The following is an 18,435-nucleotide window of genomic DNA, read 5'->3' as shown; positions in this document are numbered from 1 at the left end:
CATCACCGGAGTGGACTAACACCGAATCCCTCATCTTTCAGCATCTCAAAAACCTCATGCTACCGAGTTAGCTGTCGCTACACAGCAAAGGAACGGAAGTTCTGGTTTGCCAGCACATTTAGTGTGTCTGGAAATACCAAGACAAAAATATAGTAACAAAAACATATCACTAAAAATAGGAATAAACATGTTTTTACTGAAGGCATCTCTCAATTCCGAAAGCGACAAGCAATATAAAAGTGTCTATTGTCTTGTTCAGGCTGGAAGCTGTCATTACGCACAGACTTCTTTGTACTCTGGGAGCAAAAACTGTAGCATACGCTGATAGCATGCTCTTAATCTGCTAACATAGCAGTATACTAGTGTCCACACCTGTAAAAGTAATATACAGGTTGAGCATCCCTTATCCAAAATGCTGAAGACCAGGAGCATTTTGTATAAGGGAACATTTCGGATTTGGGAATATTTTTTTTTTATATTTTTTTACTCACCTGGTCCCCAGACGTCCACAGTGTCCATTGTGTACATACTGAGAAGCACCCCCGATTCCAATGATGAATTGCGTGGGTGCACAGGTGACCGGTGCACCCACATACGGCATTTTTGGGATCGGGAATGCCCCTCTAAAGATGGATGCTGGGGATGCCAGGGAACCAGTTGAGTATAAGAAACGGTACAAGGGAGTAAAAAAAAAAGGATATTCCGAAGACCTACAGTTTTCAGAATATTTTGTTTTTTGTACATACAGAAGAGAGATACCCAACCTGTACTGTATAAACTGCAAAATGTTATCAGCACAAGTACAGCTTGTTGTCTGACTAACACATTTCAAGGAGCGCCACCACTTCACAATGGTTGGACTCCCCAGCATAAAACCATTCATCGGGATTTATAGAAATATATATAAAAATAAAATAGTCTTTATTTTCAAACACAGAGGACATCACAGAAATGGAGCCAGTCATTCGTTTCAATCACCACTTTTCTGGAATAATAGACATTGTGATACCAATTTAGCATAAAGAGAGATGGAATGGATATTCAGACTCAAAACTCTCACACCACGCGGTCTCAATAAAGACTTTAAATTAAAATGGTTTCTATAAATGACAAACACTATTACTGAATCTTCCCTCACAGTGCTCCCATACAGTTCTTCACCACCTTTTTTTTACCTTCTTATTATCAACCCTTTCAGTGTGGATGGAATAATTTATTCATCTATATGTTCATTTATTTATTATTTTGCCATTAAGCCCATATAGGGTTTTATCTCCATACATGCACTTTTTTATCTTATTATGAATTTTCTTCTTTTAACATGTGGCTGAACGGCATCTGGAATTATACAGTAATAAAGAACATTTCGAGAAGAAGGGGACATCTGTCATTGCTGACTTCTGCCATTGCTGACATCCCTTATTCGTATGCCAACAACCGTTGGAAGTTACGAACTGCGACAACTGGAAGTAGCGCAGCCGGTAAGTGATGGTGACATACTTCCGGTACACCCACCAGATGAACATTTAAAACGACCCGTTGCCAGCCTACTTGTCCCCTGTCTTGAAAAATAGCCACCAAAGGCTTGAAACATGTCGGAAGGTCCAAATACCACCATATGTGATGCTTCTGAGTGAACTCCCGATACAGCCATACTGTATGTCATTCTTCTTACTATACCATAGATACAGCCATATGTCATTCTTCTTACTATACCATAGATACAGCCATATGTCATTCTTCTTACTATACCATAGATACAGCCATATGTCATTCTTCTTACTATACCATAGATACAGCCATATGTCATTCTTCTTACTATACCATAGATACAGCCATATGTCATTCTTCTTACTATACCATAGATACAACCATATGTCATTCTTCTTACTATACCATAGATACAGCCATATGTCATTCTTCTTACTATACCATAGATACAACCATATGTTATTCTTCTTACTATACCATAGATACAACCATATGTCATTCTTCTTACTATACCAGATACAGCCATATGTCATTCTTCTTATTATACCATAGATACAACCATATGTCAATCTTCTTACTATACCATAGATACAACCATATGTAATTCTTCTTACTATACCATAGATACAACCATATGTCATTCTTCTTACTATACCATAGATACAACCATATGTCATTCTTCTTATTATACCATAGATACAACCATATGTCAATCTTCTTACTATACCATAGATACAACCATATGTCATTCTTCTTACTATACCATAGATACAACCATATGTCATTCTTCTTACTATACCATAGATACAGCCATATGTCATTCTTCTTATTATACCATAGATACAACCATATGTCAATCTTCTTACTATACCATAGATACAGCCATATGTCATTCTTCTTACTATACCATAGATACAACCATATGTCATTCTTCTTACTATACCATAGATACAGCCATATGTCATTCTTCTTACTATACCATAGATACAACCATATGTCATTCTTCTTACTATACCATAGATACAGCCATATGTCATTCTTCTTACTATACCATAGATACACCCATATGTTATTCTTCTTACTATACCATATATACACCCATATGTTATTCTTCTTACTATACCATAGATACGCCCATATGTTATTCTTCTTACTATACCATAGATACACCCATATGTTATTCTTCTTACTATACCATAGATACACCCATATGTTATTCTTCTTACTATACCATAGATACACCCATATGTTATTCTTCTTACTATACCATAGATACACCCATATATTATTCTTCTTACTATACCATAAATACACCCATATGTTATTCTTCTTAGTTTACAGTAGAACACGAGGACATGCACTGAAACTGGAGGGAGGTAGGTTCAGGGGAAATGTTAGCAAGAATTACTTCACAGAAAGGGTAGTGGATAAGTGGAATAGCCTCCCATCAGAGGCGGTAGAGGCTAAGACAGTAGAACAATTTAAACATTCTTGGGATAGGCATATGAATAACAAAGAAATAAGGATTAAAAAGGGTTGAGATTACCTGAAGGGTAAAAAAATGGGCAGACTAGATGGGCCAAATGGTTCTTATCTGCCGTCAAATTCTATGTTTCTATGTTTCTAGATACAGCCATACAGTATATCATGCTTCTGACTGTACTCCAGATACAACCATACATTATGGCTTGCTTAAGACAATACCCTACATACAACCATGTATCATGCTTTTGCGTGTACTCTAGATACAGTCATATCATGCTTCTGACAGATACAGCCATATATTATGCTTCTCGCTGTTTGTTAGATACAGCTATATATCATGCTTTGTACAACCAGATCTCATGCTTCTGCCAGTATCCTAGATATTATGCTTCTGATTGTACCATATATGCAGCCATATATCAAGTGTCTGAGTGTACACCATATACAGACATATACATGCTTCTGACTATACCACAGAAACAGCCATATATTATGCTTCTGGCTATACTTCAGATACAGCGATATATCATGCTTCTGACAGTACCACAGATACAGTCATTTATCAAGAGAGTGTACCATACATCAGATACATCAGATACAGTTGGGTGTGTTCAAACTGAAATCTAGGGTGATGTGTAATAGGATGAGATATTTAAACTTTTGTGATTTTTAGTCAGAAAACGGTCAGAATTTACACGTTTTGAGAAACTGGCACATGTAATAGGATGTGAATCGCTGTAAAAATTGCACTTTTTGCCACAAAAATCGCACATTTTGACCTTTCAATTTTTTGGTCACCATGCTTCCAACAGATTGCTAGATACAGCCATATATATTACTTCTGACTGTACCACAGAAACCGCCATATATTATGCTTTTGACTACTGTATCATCATATAAAAAGTGTCAGAGTGTACACCAAATATAAGAAGTAACAGACGGGCAAAGATACCTTTATGTGCCTATAGGGCCTTATATCAACGTCAGTTATACCAGCAGGTTATCTGAACCGCCGTCTCAACTAAGTGAGGAACAGATTGTGACCCTCTCCTATTGTGTCTATTTCTCCATATACATCTCTGAGATCCAGAATTTTGGGAGAAGCAGACGCTATTGGACACTTCATAATACCTGATTTCCGGAGTTAAAATAAGACAGCGCCTTGTATTACCTCACTTTTTCTATATTCCATGTGTTTTGTGGGATTGGTAATCCCATTGGGGTAATTTGTGTGCTGCAGTCTTTCTTGGGGCGCGTTAATAATTTCCTAAATCTTTGCATTTTTGTACACCAAATATAGCCATACTGTATGTCATGCTTCTGACTACATCCTTAATACAGCCATACTGTACAGTATATCACGCTTCTGAATGTACCTCAGGCAAGGGTGTAACTACCATAGGTACAAGGGGTGCAGTTGCTATGGGGCCCAGAGCTGAAGGGGGCCCACCTTTACTGTATAAGTAATGTTTTACACACATTTATCACCATCAGTTGATAAATAGGGGGCCCTTAAAAACCTTTGCTATGGGGCCTACGAATATCTAGTTATGCCCCTGACCGCAGGTACAGTAATACAGTATTTCAGGTGTCTCCTATAAGAGAAGTCGCATTTAATTCCCATTTATACAGTACATTGCATGTGGCCCTTCTGCCCCCCCCGGTAGGGGGTCTGACCCAGAGATCATATGTGCAGCACGTATGATCTTCCGGTCCGATTCGATATGCACAGGACCACACATCAGATTGGATGTCAGAAATATGCAATTTGGGCCAATTTCACACGATTTCTCTTGCCCGATCTGCCGGAATCCGGAGAAATCGGGCCCAAATCGCATAGTGTATGGGGGCCTTAATCTGCACCAGATACAGCCACATGTAAAGCTTCTGGCTGTACAACAGAAACAGCCGTATATCATACCTTTGACTGTACCCAAGTTACAGCCGTGTCACACCAGATACAGCCATATTTAATACTTCTGAGTGTACTTCAGATGCAGCCATTATCAGTGTCAGACTGGGACATGAAGGGCAGTTAGAGGGGCCCTTGTTTATAGGTTTGGCTAATATACAGAGGTTTGGCTTACCCTTAGAGAGTGCTATATAAATGCATATATAGTAAAAACTGCATGATAATGTACCAGATTAATTATGGCAAAGTATTGTAGAAGATGCACAATTGCCCAAAGTTTCCCCAGGCAGTAGGGCCCACCTGGGGTTTCCCCCGTACGGTTGTCCAACCCTGCAGCCATATATCAATATGTCATGCTTCTGAATGTACCCTAGATATGACCATACTGTGTATATCATGTTTCTAACGGTACCTAGATACAGCCATACTTTATTTTGATGTGTATGACTGCTGTATACCATAAATATAGCCATATGTCATGCTTCAGATAGTAACCTACAAAGTCATATATATATATATATGTATATATATATATATATATATATATATATATATATATATATATATATATATATATATAATGCTTCTAACTGTACTTCAGGTACCACCATACCTCATGCTTGTACCCAAAATGTAACTGCATGTCATATTCTTCTGACTGTATTATGAATAAGATCAAATTTCATGCTTCTGAATGACACAGAGGCGTGTGGTGGGGTGAGGCAGGTGAGGTAGACCCTTTCCTGTCAAACTAATGTATAAGCCAGTGTTGTGAATTTTAAAGTATGTCCATTTTTAATTAATAATTTTTGTAGTCAAAATGCTGGAGCAAAAGTCTATGGCAGGTGAGGCAGTGCCTCACCTGGCTAAGGTTTCTGCACATCTCTTATCAAACCTCAGCAAATCTCCAGCAGTATATACTGCGGCACATGTGTATAATGCCCTGGGCTCATATATTTTGTACAAATCTGGCTCTGGTAGTTGCTAGGGGCTCCTCTACTATTTAGCCCACAGCATGTCCCTGCAGATGCAACCATATATTATGCATCTGACTGTACCCTCAATTTGGCCATACTGTATATAATGCTTCTGACTGACAGATACAGCCATATTTTACTCCAGATACCATATTATATTACAGTATGAAATGCTTCTGACTGCACTCAAGACACAAATACAAAAATATGTCATGCTTCTGACCGTAGATATCATGCTTCTGATTGTACTCCAGATACAGCCATATTTCATGCTTCTAACTGTATCTCAGATATGGCCATATATCATGATTCAGACAGTACCCTATATACAGCCATGTATCATGCTTCTGACTGTGCTAGAGATACAGCCATGTATCATGCTTCTGACTGTGCTAGAGATACAGCCATGTATCATGCTTCTGACTGTGCTAGAGACACAGCCATGTATCATGCTTCTGACTGTGCTAGAGATACAGCCATGTATCATGCTTCTGACTGTGCTAGAGATACAGCCATGTATCATGCTTCTGACTGTGCTAGAGATACAGCCATGTATCATGCTTCTGACTGTGCTAGAGACACAGCCATGTATCATGCTTCTGACTGCTGCACCCCAGAAACAGTATCATGCTTCTGACTGTGCTAGAGACACAGCCATGTATCATGCTTCTGACTGTGCTAGAGATACAGCCATGTATCATGCTTCTGACTGTTCTAGAGACACAGCCATGTATCATGCTTCTGATTGTACTTGAAAAACAGCCATGTATCATGCTTCGGACTGCTGCACCCCAGAAACAGCCATGTATCATGCTTCTGATTGTGCTAGAGATACAGCCATGTATCATGCTTCTGACTGTGCTAGAGACACAGCCATGTATAATGCTTCTGACTGTGCTAGAGACACAGCCATGTATCATGCTTCTGACTGTGCTAGAGATACAGCCATGTATCATGCTTCTGACTGTGTTAGATCACAGCCATGTATCATGCTTCTGACTGTGCTAGAGACACAGCCATGTATCATGCTTCTGACTGCTGCACCCCAGAAACAGCCATGTATCATGCTTCTGACTGTGCTAGAGACACAGCCATGTATCATGCTTCTGACTGCTGCACCCCAGAAACAGCCATGTATCATGCTTCTGACTGTGCTAGAGATACAGCCATGTATCATGCTTCTGACTGTGCTAGAGATACAGCCATGTATCATGCTTCTGACTGCTGCACCCCAGAAACAGCCATGTATCATGCTTCTGACTGTGCTAGAGATACAGCCATGTATCATGCTTCTGACTGTGCTAGAGACACAGCCATGTATCATGCTTCTGACTGCTGCACCCCAGAAACAGCCATGTAACATGCTTCTGACTGTGCTAGAGATACAGCCATGTATCATGCTTCTGACTGTGCTAGAGATACAGCCATGTGTCTCGCTTTTGATTGTGCTAGAGATACAACAATAGATCATGCTTCAGACAATAACTTAGACACAGCTATATACTGTATCATGCTTCTGAGTGACAGGTATAGCAGACTGTAAATTGTGCATCTGGCTATACCCTAGATACAGCCGTATATCCTGCTTCTGACTGTACTCAGATACCACCATATCTAATGCTTCTGATTGTACCCAAAATATAACCAACTATACAGTATGTAATGCTCTTTAGATACAGCCATATATTATGCTACAGACTATAACCCAAAGACCATCATTTTTCACACATCTTATTGCACCCCAAAAACGGCATATGCATTTTTGGGGGGACGTTCCTGCGTCCCTCACAGGGCAGGTAGTGTCCCGGGGGGGGGGGGGCAGTTGGGAGTTCCCCCCTGTCATCCGTGAATAGATGCTGTGCGCAAGCCCCTGCAGAGGGGCTTACAGCTCACGCCCCTTCCCACTAGGCCACTATCCCTCCTTGAAGGGATGAATTGTTTGGATGTAATGCATCTGAAGGTATAAAAATGCAGACGTCTTTAATGTTTCTGACTATGAGGCTCATTCAGGTTGGTTTGCTATATACACAAAACGCAGTGGCCTGTAAGCAAACTGATGATGCCCAGAAGGAAGAATGAATGCCCATTGCCAAAATTGCAAATGCATTGCTAACCGCTGTGCATTCACAGATCTATTTGCAAGTCCCAAAACATCCAAGAGTACCTTCCAGTCAACCATTTGCCTGTCGACCAATAGTGATTGACCTATTGACTGTCGAACTAGATACTGTCAACAGAACAACCAGAACCATTTTCAAACCCACTAAGAAAATGCAATGTTTCCACCCACAAACTCCAGCTTTCTGTCAGTCAAACTACAATTGCACTATGATTGGTAAGTGTTCGCATTTTTGCATCCATGCACATGCAATACAAATGCTGCACAGGCTCAGCCAGAAGATAATCGATCAATTTGCATATACTATAATTAGCAATCCATGCTTAATGAGGCCCTATGGGCTTCATTCAGCTTGAGTAGTAGTTTTGCGAGGATTCTGTGAAGGCAGGCAGTGGAGGGTCGCCGAGCACAGGTCAAGGCTTCAACACTTGCCTGGTCCCACCCTAAAAAGCACATGCAAGATTTTGTGAGCACATCACTATTTTCCAAGCGTTTTGCTACACATCAATGTAATCGCACATTACCAGCTGCCCCCTGGCTGTGGAGCCAGTCGCGGGGTGGCCTTTTTATTTTTGCCCCTCCAAAATGGTCCAGACATGCCTGCATTGACCTGGCTCTACCCTGTCCGCTGCAATGGTCCATTACTGCCCCCATCATGCCTTAGACTGCAGTCACAATGCGAACCAAAACCCGGTCCATATTGCCTGTATTCCTGGAGAAAATTAAATAGTTTATGGAGATAGGCAAAATCAGTGTGGGTGGCTGCCAATCCTAAAATATGAGAACAAACAAACGCACAACCTTGACCACTACAACCGCATAACTGAACTTAAGGATGACCGATGAGCACAATTTAATAATGTTTTCTGAATTTCTCAATGGGAAATATTTGGACTAGGGTGCTGTGAAAAATATGCTGATGATCTAAGGCACTGTAATTCAAGAAAGTTTGGGAACCAGTGCTGCACACCAAATAAGAATCCCTTCACGCTTCTTATTGTTCCCGAAAGAAGGACAACTTCATACTTCTAACTGTACCTTAAGGAAGGACACCTTTCATGCATCTAACTGTACCTCAAGAAGGAAACCTTCATGATCCAAACTGTACCACAAAGAAGGAAACGGTCATGCTTCTTACTGTTCATTACTATTCTTTATATTCTTTACCTTCATGCTTCTTACTGTATCACAAAAAATGACACACTTCATGCTTCTGTCTTTACCATAAAGAAAGACAACCTTTATATTTCTTACTGCACCCTAAAGGACACCTTTCATGCTAATTATTGTACCCCAAAGAACATATTTAATGCTTCTTACTGTACACCAAAGAAGGGACCCCTTCATTCTTCTTACAGTACACCAAAGAAGGACAACAGCTTCTTACGGTGTGTGCACAGTATACAGTAGTAAATATAATAGTAATAGTACGTCTTTGTGTAGAGGGTAGGTGCTTACATGAATGCTATGATAGTTTTACAAGGAATACTGAAAAATAAATGTTATGGTGACAAAAAATGCATAGGATGTGAATTCTGCCAGAGGTGCTAGTACATTTCAACTGGTGGGGTGTCCAAACATGCTACATTAAGAATGACATGTTTTTTTTAAACTGTCAATTTTAACAATTAGTTACTGTAAATAGGTCCCACAGGAGCTGTGTTAACACTAAGGTGACAGGCTCTACCCCCAATATCATTAGTGATATTGTTGGTATGCCCAGGCAAAAGAGATTGTGCGTACAGACAGAACAATATTGGTTTCCACACCACTAAAACACCATCTCCCTCACTCGCAACTTCTCCCCGCTCACACAGAGAAGAAGGGCCACCAGCCTTTCAGCAGAACAACATTGTTTTGGGGGGACTGTACCTCTGCCCCTGTGGAGGCCTGTAATGTCTTGAAAGGTGAAAAAGTTGGTGGGGAGTGCTGTTCAGACAGCTCCTCCTCTTCCCTTAACCAGATGGCAGACATGACATCATTATGTCTTGGACATTATCAAGTCGGAACATTGTGGTACACGGGGGGAATCATGATAGCCAAATTAAGAGGGCCCTCTGGCCAAAACACACTGACATCACTATCTTTTTTTTTATGCAGCAGCAGATCTAGGCAGCTAGAATGCAAGCATGCAGTATGCAGTGCAGGGAGCGACACCGGCGTATCAGGTTTCAGGAGCTACCGATGAAGATTTCCAACCAGAGGAGAGATAGGAGGCAGATGTAGACCTCATGGGGCCCAAGGCAAGATACTGGTTTGGGACCTCCTCCCTAAAACAATCCATAGCATGTATTTTTGCTACTGATTGCAGTCGGCATGTGCAGTCTACTGATATATGTTCTTTTGTGTGAACATCGACATTGCGTACAAATCGGATTTAGGCTCCAAGTCTTTGAAAGTAGGCTTAATGCCTGTGTCACATTTAAAGTAAATGGACTGCCCACATACAGTGGATGAAACCATTTAGTGTGTCCAAATATTTTTATCCTAACAAAGGGACATTGGGAGTGTGAGCAGGACCATATATGATGATGATGATGTCACATGTTAGTCACGCAATGCTCCTCTGGGAATGTTTTGTATGATCAGGATATCTTTATGTGGCCTCTTGGAACCTGCTGGGCCCTAGGTGAGCTCCTAGGTTGCCTTGTGGAAAGTCCACCTCTGGATAGGAGCATGGAGAGAGCTGTAAGCAACACAGGGATCTCAGCTTCTCCTACCACCAGCGGCGTAACTATAGCACCGCAGCCCCCGCCACCGCGGGGGGCGCTGTGCATGTGGGGGCGCCGGGGGCTGCGGTGCTATAGTTAACCCCCCCCCCCCTCAATCCCCCGCAGACTTACCTATCACGCTGGTCCCGGCGGCTCCGTTCTTCTGCTGAGGACCACCACAAAATGGCCGCCCCCATATAGCACACAGTTCTCTGAAACTGTCTGCTGTATGGGGGTGGCCATTTTCTGGTGGTCCTCAGCAGAAGAACGGAGCCGCCGGGACCAGCGCGATAGGTAAGGCTGTGGGGAATTGAGGGGGGGTTTGCATGGGCGGCGGGGTAGGGGTGCTTGGCGGGGCGGCAACGGGGGGGGGGGGGGGGGGTTGGCGCCCCTCCCCCCCAAAACGAAGCTACGCCACTGGTCTGGGTCCTGTGTGACCTGTTATCTATGAAGGGTCTAGAGAGACAAACAGAGAGAGTCCTCCTGAGTCTTCTCCCAGTGTGTAAGTAGTACAGAGGCTTCTGCTATTCTTGCATGTGACCAGATAAATTCTACATTTTATTTTTCTAAGTGTATTTTAAGGTTAAGTTTTCGTTCCACTACAATAAAATAATCTGGACTGTGGACCTCCAGTTGAAGAGCTCTGCTGTACAGGCTATGGGGTGTGTGCTCCATTGCTACAAAATGATCCACTAGAATACAAATATTTATTTCAAATCTAAATCATGACAAAATTGAATGCATCTAAAAGTTTGAGGACTCGTTAGTTAAATGCATAATCATCTATCATTTTATAATGGTGTCCCCTGGTACTAACTCTAACAAGACATATTTGTATTGAGCAGCTGTTTGTGCATACACTAACTGTACTTTAGTGAAAATGTTCTCTATGTTCAAACTGAATAAAATGTTACCTCCCCAGTCTCCCTCTGGAAACTTAGTGAGAGGATACATAGGGACAAACACATCTAGCACCATAAGCAGAAGTACAATGAAGACACCAGTGGCAATGATTTAACATGTAAAATGTGTCAACAAAACGTAAAACGCTTTTAAGCTGAAACACTTTATGATGCCAGCTGTTTAGAGAAGAGATCATATATTTCCTGTAAAGGTCACTGTAAAAACAGTTGGAAAACAAAACCCGTTCCAGTATAAACTAGAAGACAAACGTAATGTTTATTTATATGCCAGCGTGTGTCTCTTGTACTCTTACCAAATCTATCCAAACTGATCTACAGTCAAGAAGAATGTACGCTAAAATAAATAGCTTGTCTAGTGTTAAAAGGCAAAGAAACAAATATCACGATGGAATTATAGAATAGCTTAAACGCAGCATTTTCACACAACATAACGTTCCTCGGCTAATGTCCAACCACTTACTGTATTTACAGGTCAGGGTTACGGTACATTTACACTGGGGAAGACATACCGATGACCGGCGAGCAAAATATCAACGCAGACTTCCAAATAGAGGAGAGAGAGTCGTAAGGCTGTTAACCGCGTCTCCAAACTGGGGCTTGGCGCTTTAATGGTCAATCCCGGATCGGCGGGATCCCAGGATTTTGGCCTAAAATCATCTGGATTTCAATCCTGAGATTGGAGATTCTAATCCTGGGAGTTCGAGATTAGAGCTTCCAATGCTGGGTATTCAAGTTAATGTTTATGCCGGGCACCTGCAGTAGATGGCTCAGATTCTGCATAGCTTCCACTGCCCCAGCTGGCTGCACACAGTGTGACATCAAAGGCCACGCCGTGCAACCTACCCAGTGACACCACATACAAGTGGAGTCTGGTATCTGCTACAGGTGCCAGCTGAGGCAGTCCTGTGTGAGATCAGTATTTGGGAGAATAGGGAAGGGGCCAGGAAAGATATAAGGACTAGGAAGGTGGGAGATAAGGACTTGGGGGGTGGCAGAAGAAATAATGACTGGGGGTGAGAAAAAGATAAGGATTTAAGAGAGAGACAGAGAGATAAGGACTGAGGGATGAGAGAAGGAATCCTGCTGCTGGTGCCTGCCAGTGCCACTACCAAGTCAATGCCGGATCCTAGGAATCCCAGGAATAAGTGTTTTTCAAACCTGGGATTTAAAAATAGGCCCAGGATTGGCCACCCTAGTACAAGAGTTGTTTGATAAGTGTGGTAAAAAAAAAGCCAAGTAAAACACATTGTTTGGGTAAAAAAAAAATGGCCTTTATTTCTCGACATTGTCTCCCTCAAGACCGATACTTGGCCATGAGGTAGACTTGGCCCAGAAATTTTCAATTTTTTTAAAACCATCAGAAAAGCAGGGTGTCTCAGGATTAAGCTGCACATGGGCATGATTGCTTTTTGGCTGGGCAGTGCCGCTGAGCACTAGCCCATTGAACCAACTCAACCAAGGCTTCCTAGCTCCCAGGTTTTTCCAATCCTGAGATTGAGAAATTTGACTGAGATATGCCTCGTTACTACAGACGCCTCCTGCAGCATTGCAATATTTACTGGACGGTATTGTGCAATTGCTTACATTCTATAGTTATATATATATATATATATATATATATATATATAGATCACTGAAGAAACATTCACGCAACTCAGACAACACCTTAAAATTGTGAAAGGTTATAGTGTAGCAGTCACTCCCTATTCTGACAGTAGTTTATTGTTTTGTTTTCTCAGAAACAATATATTGGGGTAATACCCCAGATAATGGATCCACCATTCTGCAGTAATAAATCTATTCATTATACAACTGTCACCACTAAATTGAACAAATTTCATAACCCAACCACCCAAAATAAACCACACATAAAATACTCGCCAAATCACATAAGTACTATCTTGTGTAAATTATCTTTTCAAAATCAGCCTCAAAGTCAGTAATGGAATAACCATCCATGAAGTTTCTTACTAAGGCCCTTATTCTGGTTGACTCACAAGGATGCAAAATTTAGAGCTTTGCGAGCTCCCTAAATGCCGCCTGCACGTCCCCCACCCCCCTCTCGCACGCCACGATCCCACTCACGGCTGCGAATGAATGTATAGCATAAACATCCATTCGCAGCCTTGGGAGAAATCATTCAATGGTCACCGATCATCAAATGATTTCTCCAGCGCTCGCAGAGGTAAATGTGCATGCACATGCGCAGATGCTAAAAATCGGTCCCCTGTATTAACACGCACGGGACCGATTAAACCAGAATAACCCCTAAGTATCTACACAAAATTGATAAATCCAGCTTCCACAATTAACTCTGTATAGATTTTCACAAATTTATAGCAAGAAGAGAACATCCTGGGGATACATCTACATACATTTGGTAACCAGGGCATATTTATTTATTTTTAGAGCAGCAATCCGTTACACTCAAGAAAGGGGAACATCAACTGCTTGAGTAGGTCTATGGCTACGCAGAGTGTCCACTGTAGTAGCGAAGCAGGTGCCATGTTTCTTTATATACACGATCATAGCTGATGTCAGATACACACTCTGGAAACTTCTGGATCGCTACATCATCTTTGTGCACAAACAGCCTGCGCTGTACGGGTCTTGAGAAATTTTCACACACGTGCATTTGCACAAATCACTCAATTACATGTACATTTGTATCGTGTGCGGATTGTGTGCTTTCCTGAATCAGGCCCAATGTGCGTGTTGGAATGATATGTAAAATATACCCACAAAGCATTAAGGCCACATACACCATGTAGGGATTCATAGAAAGCCAGTTCTAGGAATGAAATCTGCAGCTACAGCACAACAGTCATCTCTACAATGGTTTGTATGAGATGGATAAAAACAATTTCAACACAATAAAAAGAGAAAAGACATGCAATCTTTCCGTGCCGTAAAATCACTCATGTGGAACAAGCCCAAAGGTAATGTTAAAACAGTCTGTGGCTGTCTAATGGGAAACGACCATGAAATATTCATAGAATTATGTCACTGTAAAACATAACCTGAAGAAGGGACACTATAATGAATAACATTTATTTTGAACACAATAGCTTTATTCTATTCTTGTTGCTGAACACAGGAAAAATCTCTCCATGCCTTAGAAATATCACTTCATAAGATACTACTTGACAATGAATGTGATATTTTTCAAAGAATTTTAGCTTTAGCTATTTGTGATTTAATAAAAGGCACTTATGTGGTTTAGGTCATTAAGCACGACGCTCTGCTGAAAACATCATACATATAAGCCTTACTATATGGCTTTTACCACTTTTAATGGAATTGTATCATCTCCCTGGTGTCTCCCCACAGTTGTTCTTACAACTGGAGCTGTAAAAGGCAAATTCCTTACACAACATAACTTTGCAACAAGTCTCATGCGATTCTAAGTCCCATGCGATATTGATGCTAATGGTCAATGTTTTTCAACTGCACATGCGTCTAAGCAACAAATAAGTTACGCAGCTCATGCGTCCCATTGTGTGTATGCAGCAGTGACTGAGACACACAGTGTCAGTACTGTACTGGAAATGTACAAGACATTCCGGGGCAGTGACAATTCAGATGTACAGAGATATAAACCAAAAAAGATGAAAAACAAGCAGCGCTAGGCTAATGAAAAAATAAGATATTGATTGAATTATCTTTACAATAATTTAATTGAATATAACATAAAATGATACTAAGGTAAAAAAAAAACACTGTGGTACCATACAATTATTTGATTGAATTATTGTAAAGATAATTCAGTCTATATCTTATTTCTTCATTAGCCTGGCGCTGCTTGTTTTTCTACTTTTTTGGTTTATATCTGTATACAGGACTAATTACCCTGTCCTAAGCAGCTGCTGGGGAAACCACTTGTAATAAGTGGCACCCAGTTCCCACCCCCTTTGTTGGGTTGGTCCTAATTCTCCTACCCTATATGCATGGTACAACTGGTGGGAACCTCATGCTTAAACGCATACATAGGAGACCATAATCTGACAGAGAATCTGCTCCTATCAAGCTTTCATTATGTGTATGATGGCACCATCTAAAGAAAGTGGACATCTGAGTCTTTGCATATACAAGCACATTTGTACACCAGCGGCAAGGTTATCAGACGCGACTACAGGAAAAGTCACTAATGTTGTCGTAGCAGCATATACATAACAATTTGTCTTTGAGTAGTTTTAGAAATGTAAAGGTAAGTGGCTTCTACATAATATTTTATGTATAATTTACAAAGAGCCAGGACAGACTGGGGCTTTATCACAGCCTTGGAATTTTACTCTTTACATGCGCCGCAGACACACATCCAATGGTGGCATGCCACGAGACTCGGGGGCTTAGTCTTGTGGCACGAGCCCATCTCTGTATGCTGGGTGGCTGAGATGATCACCGGGAGGTGGAGCTGCCCTACCAGCCTTTATCACTACATGCTGTGTGGCCATGGAGACCTGCCCAGTCAGGTGGCATATAAGATTGCAGTACTATGAATAGAATGAAGTGGTGTGTTCCTCGGCAGTCCTCATCTTTATATTCTTTAAAACATTTTTGTAAAACTACGGCTGCATCCACTCAATGCTGCAGTCATAATATCATCTGGTGAGTTCAACTGCACCACTAGATGGATTAACGCTGGCTGCAGATTAATTTGTGTTGCAGCATGCCATTGCCAAATACTGAATGGATACATAGAACATTTTCAAAGAATGGCAGGTGATATCCAGTAGTGTTGGTGAGAGGCATCCCACTGTTAGCTGTAGGAGCAGGGGCGGTTGTTAATGTTCATTTTTGGTAGTAGGAAAACTACAAAGGGGTCTAGATGTGCAGCCAGAGATGTAATGTGCAAAGGCTCTAATGTCCTGGACACATAATCATCAAATACAATGCTTGAATATCTCTTTACATATTAATCTCCAGCTACTTCAGCACAACAACAGTCTCTACACTAAATTATTAAACCAGTAATAATGATCCTTTAAATGAATGTTCTTACCAGTATCATGTGACCGGTGGAGATGTCCATATTTGATTGGACAGGCTCTTCGCTCCAGGAGGATGTGCTGCTCCGTGCGGTGGGGCTGGGCATTGGTCCATCACTGAACTGCGACGAGATGCTATTGATGCGAGAACTATGCAAGGGCTCTGGTCGATCAGAAGACTTGACAGCCATCCGCTGGCGGCAAAGTTCCTACAAAGAAGGGGAGAGAGACGCACAATATGAATAATATGGAATTAATGTTGACCCCAAGGGAACATTTCTTGTCAGCTCATGCCAAGTAGCTGTACATTTTAGCTGTGGATTTAAGAGAAAACCTGTCAGCCTTCTACAGCCAACATGTAAGAACAGCACCGTGCACTGTCACACACTCATCTGCTCTTACTCATATTACTTATAAAAAAATACTATGAAAAGGGACTTTTTCTGCCAAATATTGAATGTCATTGTCTAACATAATTACCTATAATTTTCTCTTGCCAACATTTTGCTGATTAGCATAACTGCAGTCTTTATGTACTTAAAAGTTAAGACAGAAGATTGGATGAGAACATCTATTCTTGACTAAAACGAAAGTGTCATATACTATATATATGTATATACTGTAAATAAATATATATATTGCTGCTACTGTATGCTGACTGCGGGCACCCGTCGAAGCTGTTACATTGAAAGTGGCTGTGCCGGACCACCACGCTATATATATATATATATATATATATATATATATATATATATATATATATATCATAGGCAAGGGGAGGTACAGCACTCCAGGTGACTTGTCAAAGTAAAGACAGATTACAACGTTTCAATGCCCTTTATTGTCGCATTTTCGTCACCTATGGAGAATATATATTATTTACCATAGGTGAACCGTACTCCCAGGCTTGCACTATCTCCACAATATCCAATATCATATTACAATCATGGAACCACACACAAAATGCCACTTGTGTAATCTTGTTTTAGCTAATACCCCATATTCCAGAACTGCCCACGTAACCTTCATAAGCCTCCTGTTAACTAATTAAACTAATTAAATCCCCACTGTACAGTCCTCAAATATCTTCACATATTTTCTCTTTTTTTACTTTCACATCCTCCTGACTGCTTAGCCATAACCATATCATACAGTCCACTAAGAACCCTTGCATTCTGGTGGACCATTATGCTATAGAAAGCACCTGTTCTTATGTATCAATGCCTATTCTCCCTATATATTGTATGCTTGCCAGCAGGGCTTTCCTACCTCTATCTGTTAATACTCTGTTTTGTTCTCTCACTGTTGTTTGCAATTGTAAAGCATAACAGAATATGCTGTGCTATATAGGAAACTGTTAATAAATAAATAATATACCTTACTGCAGGGGTGGCCAAACCTGTCCACAAGATCTACCAACAGTTCATGTTTTTCAGGCAACCTGTGGATCTATAGTATGAATTAATGACTACAGCTGTGCACCAGCTTGGAAAACGAGGACTGTTGGTAGATCTTGAGGGCCGGTTTGGCCACCCCTGCCTTACTGCATGGAAACAAACACAAAGAACAAAATCGGTGCATAATCTTTTTAATCATACGTAAACCCAAGTCTGATCACCACAAAGCAAGTTTCCAAATCAACTTAACAAAGAAACATTTTGTAATCATCATTATAAACTTCAGATGTCAATGGCAGCGACCAAGAGGGTGTAATGTGAAATAATGACAGTGCATATTAGCCAGGGACAAATGCTTATTGCCCGGATGTTTTAGACTTCAGTATGAACCTTTGTTTTGGTAATATAAGCTGAATTTGTTTTGTGTGAGAA

General features: G+C 41.0%; 1 protein-coding gene across 1 annotated transcript in view; it reads right to left on the bottom strand.

Annotated features, from left to right (window-relative positions):
* The window catches only part of PTPRN2 (protein tyrosine phosphatase receptor type N2), a 947,086-nt gene that overhangs the window by 88,217 nt on the left and 840,434 nt on the right, over nucleotides 1–18,435 (bottom strand). Inside the window, exon 14 of the mRNA XM_083188999.1 lies at nucleotides 16,621–16,815. Within this exon, the coding sequence (XP_083045125.1) occupies nucleotides 16,621–16,815 (195 nt within the window). The remainder of the gene's footprint in view (nucleotides 1–16,620; nucleotides 16,816–18,435) is intronic.

Source organism: Crinia signifera, chromosome 5, assembly GCF_055691185.1.
Source record: "Crinia signifera chromosome 5, ASM5569118v1, whole genome shotgun sequence".
In the NCBI taxonomy this organism is placed as follows: Eukaryota; Metazoa; Chordata; class Amphibia; order Anura; family Myobatrachidae; genus Crinia; species Crinia signifera.
The sequence above is the reverse complement of the archived record's forward strand: the minus strand, read 5'-3'. Positions and strand labels throughout refer to the sequence as shown.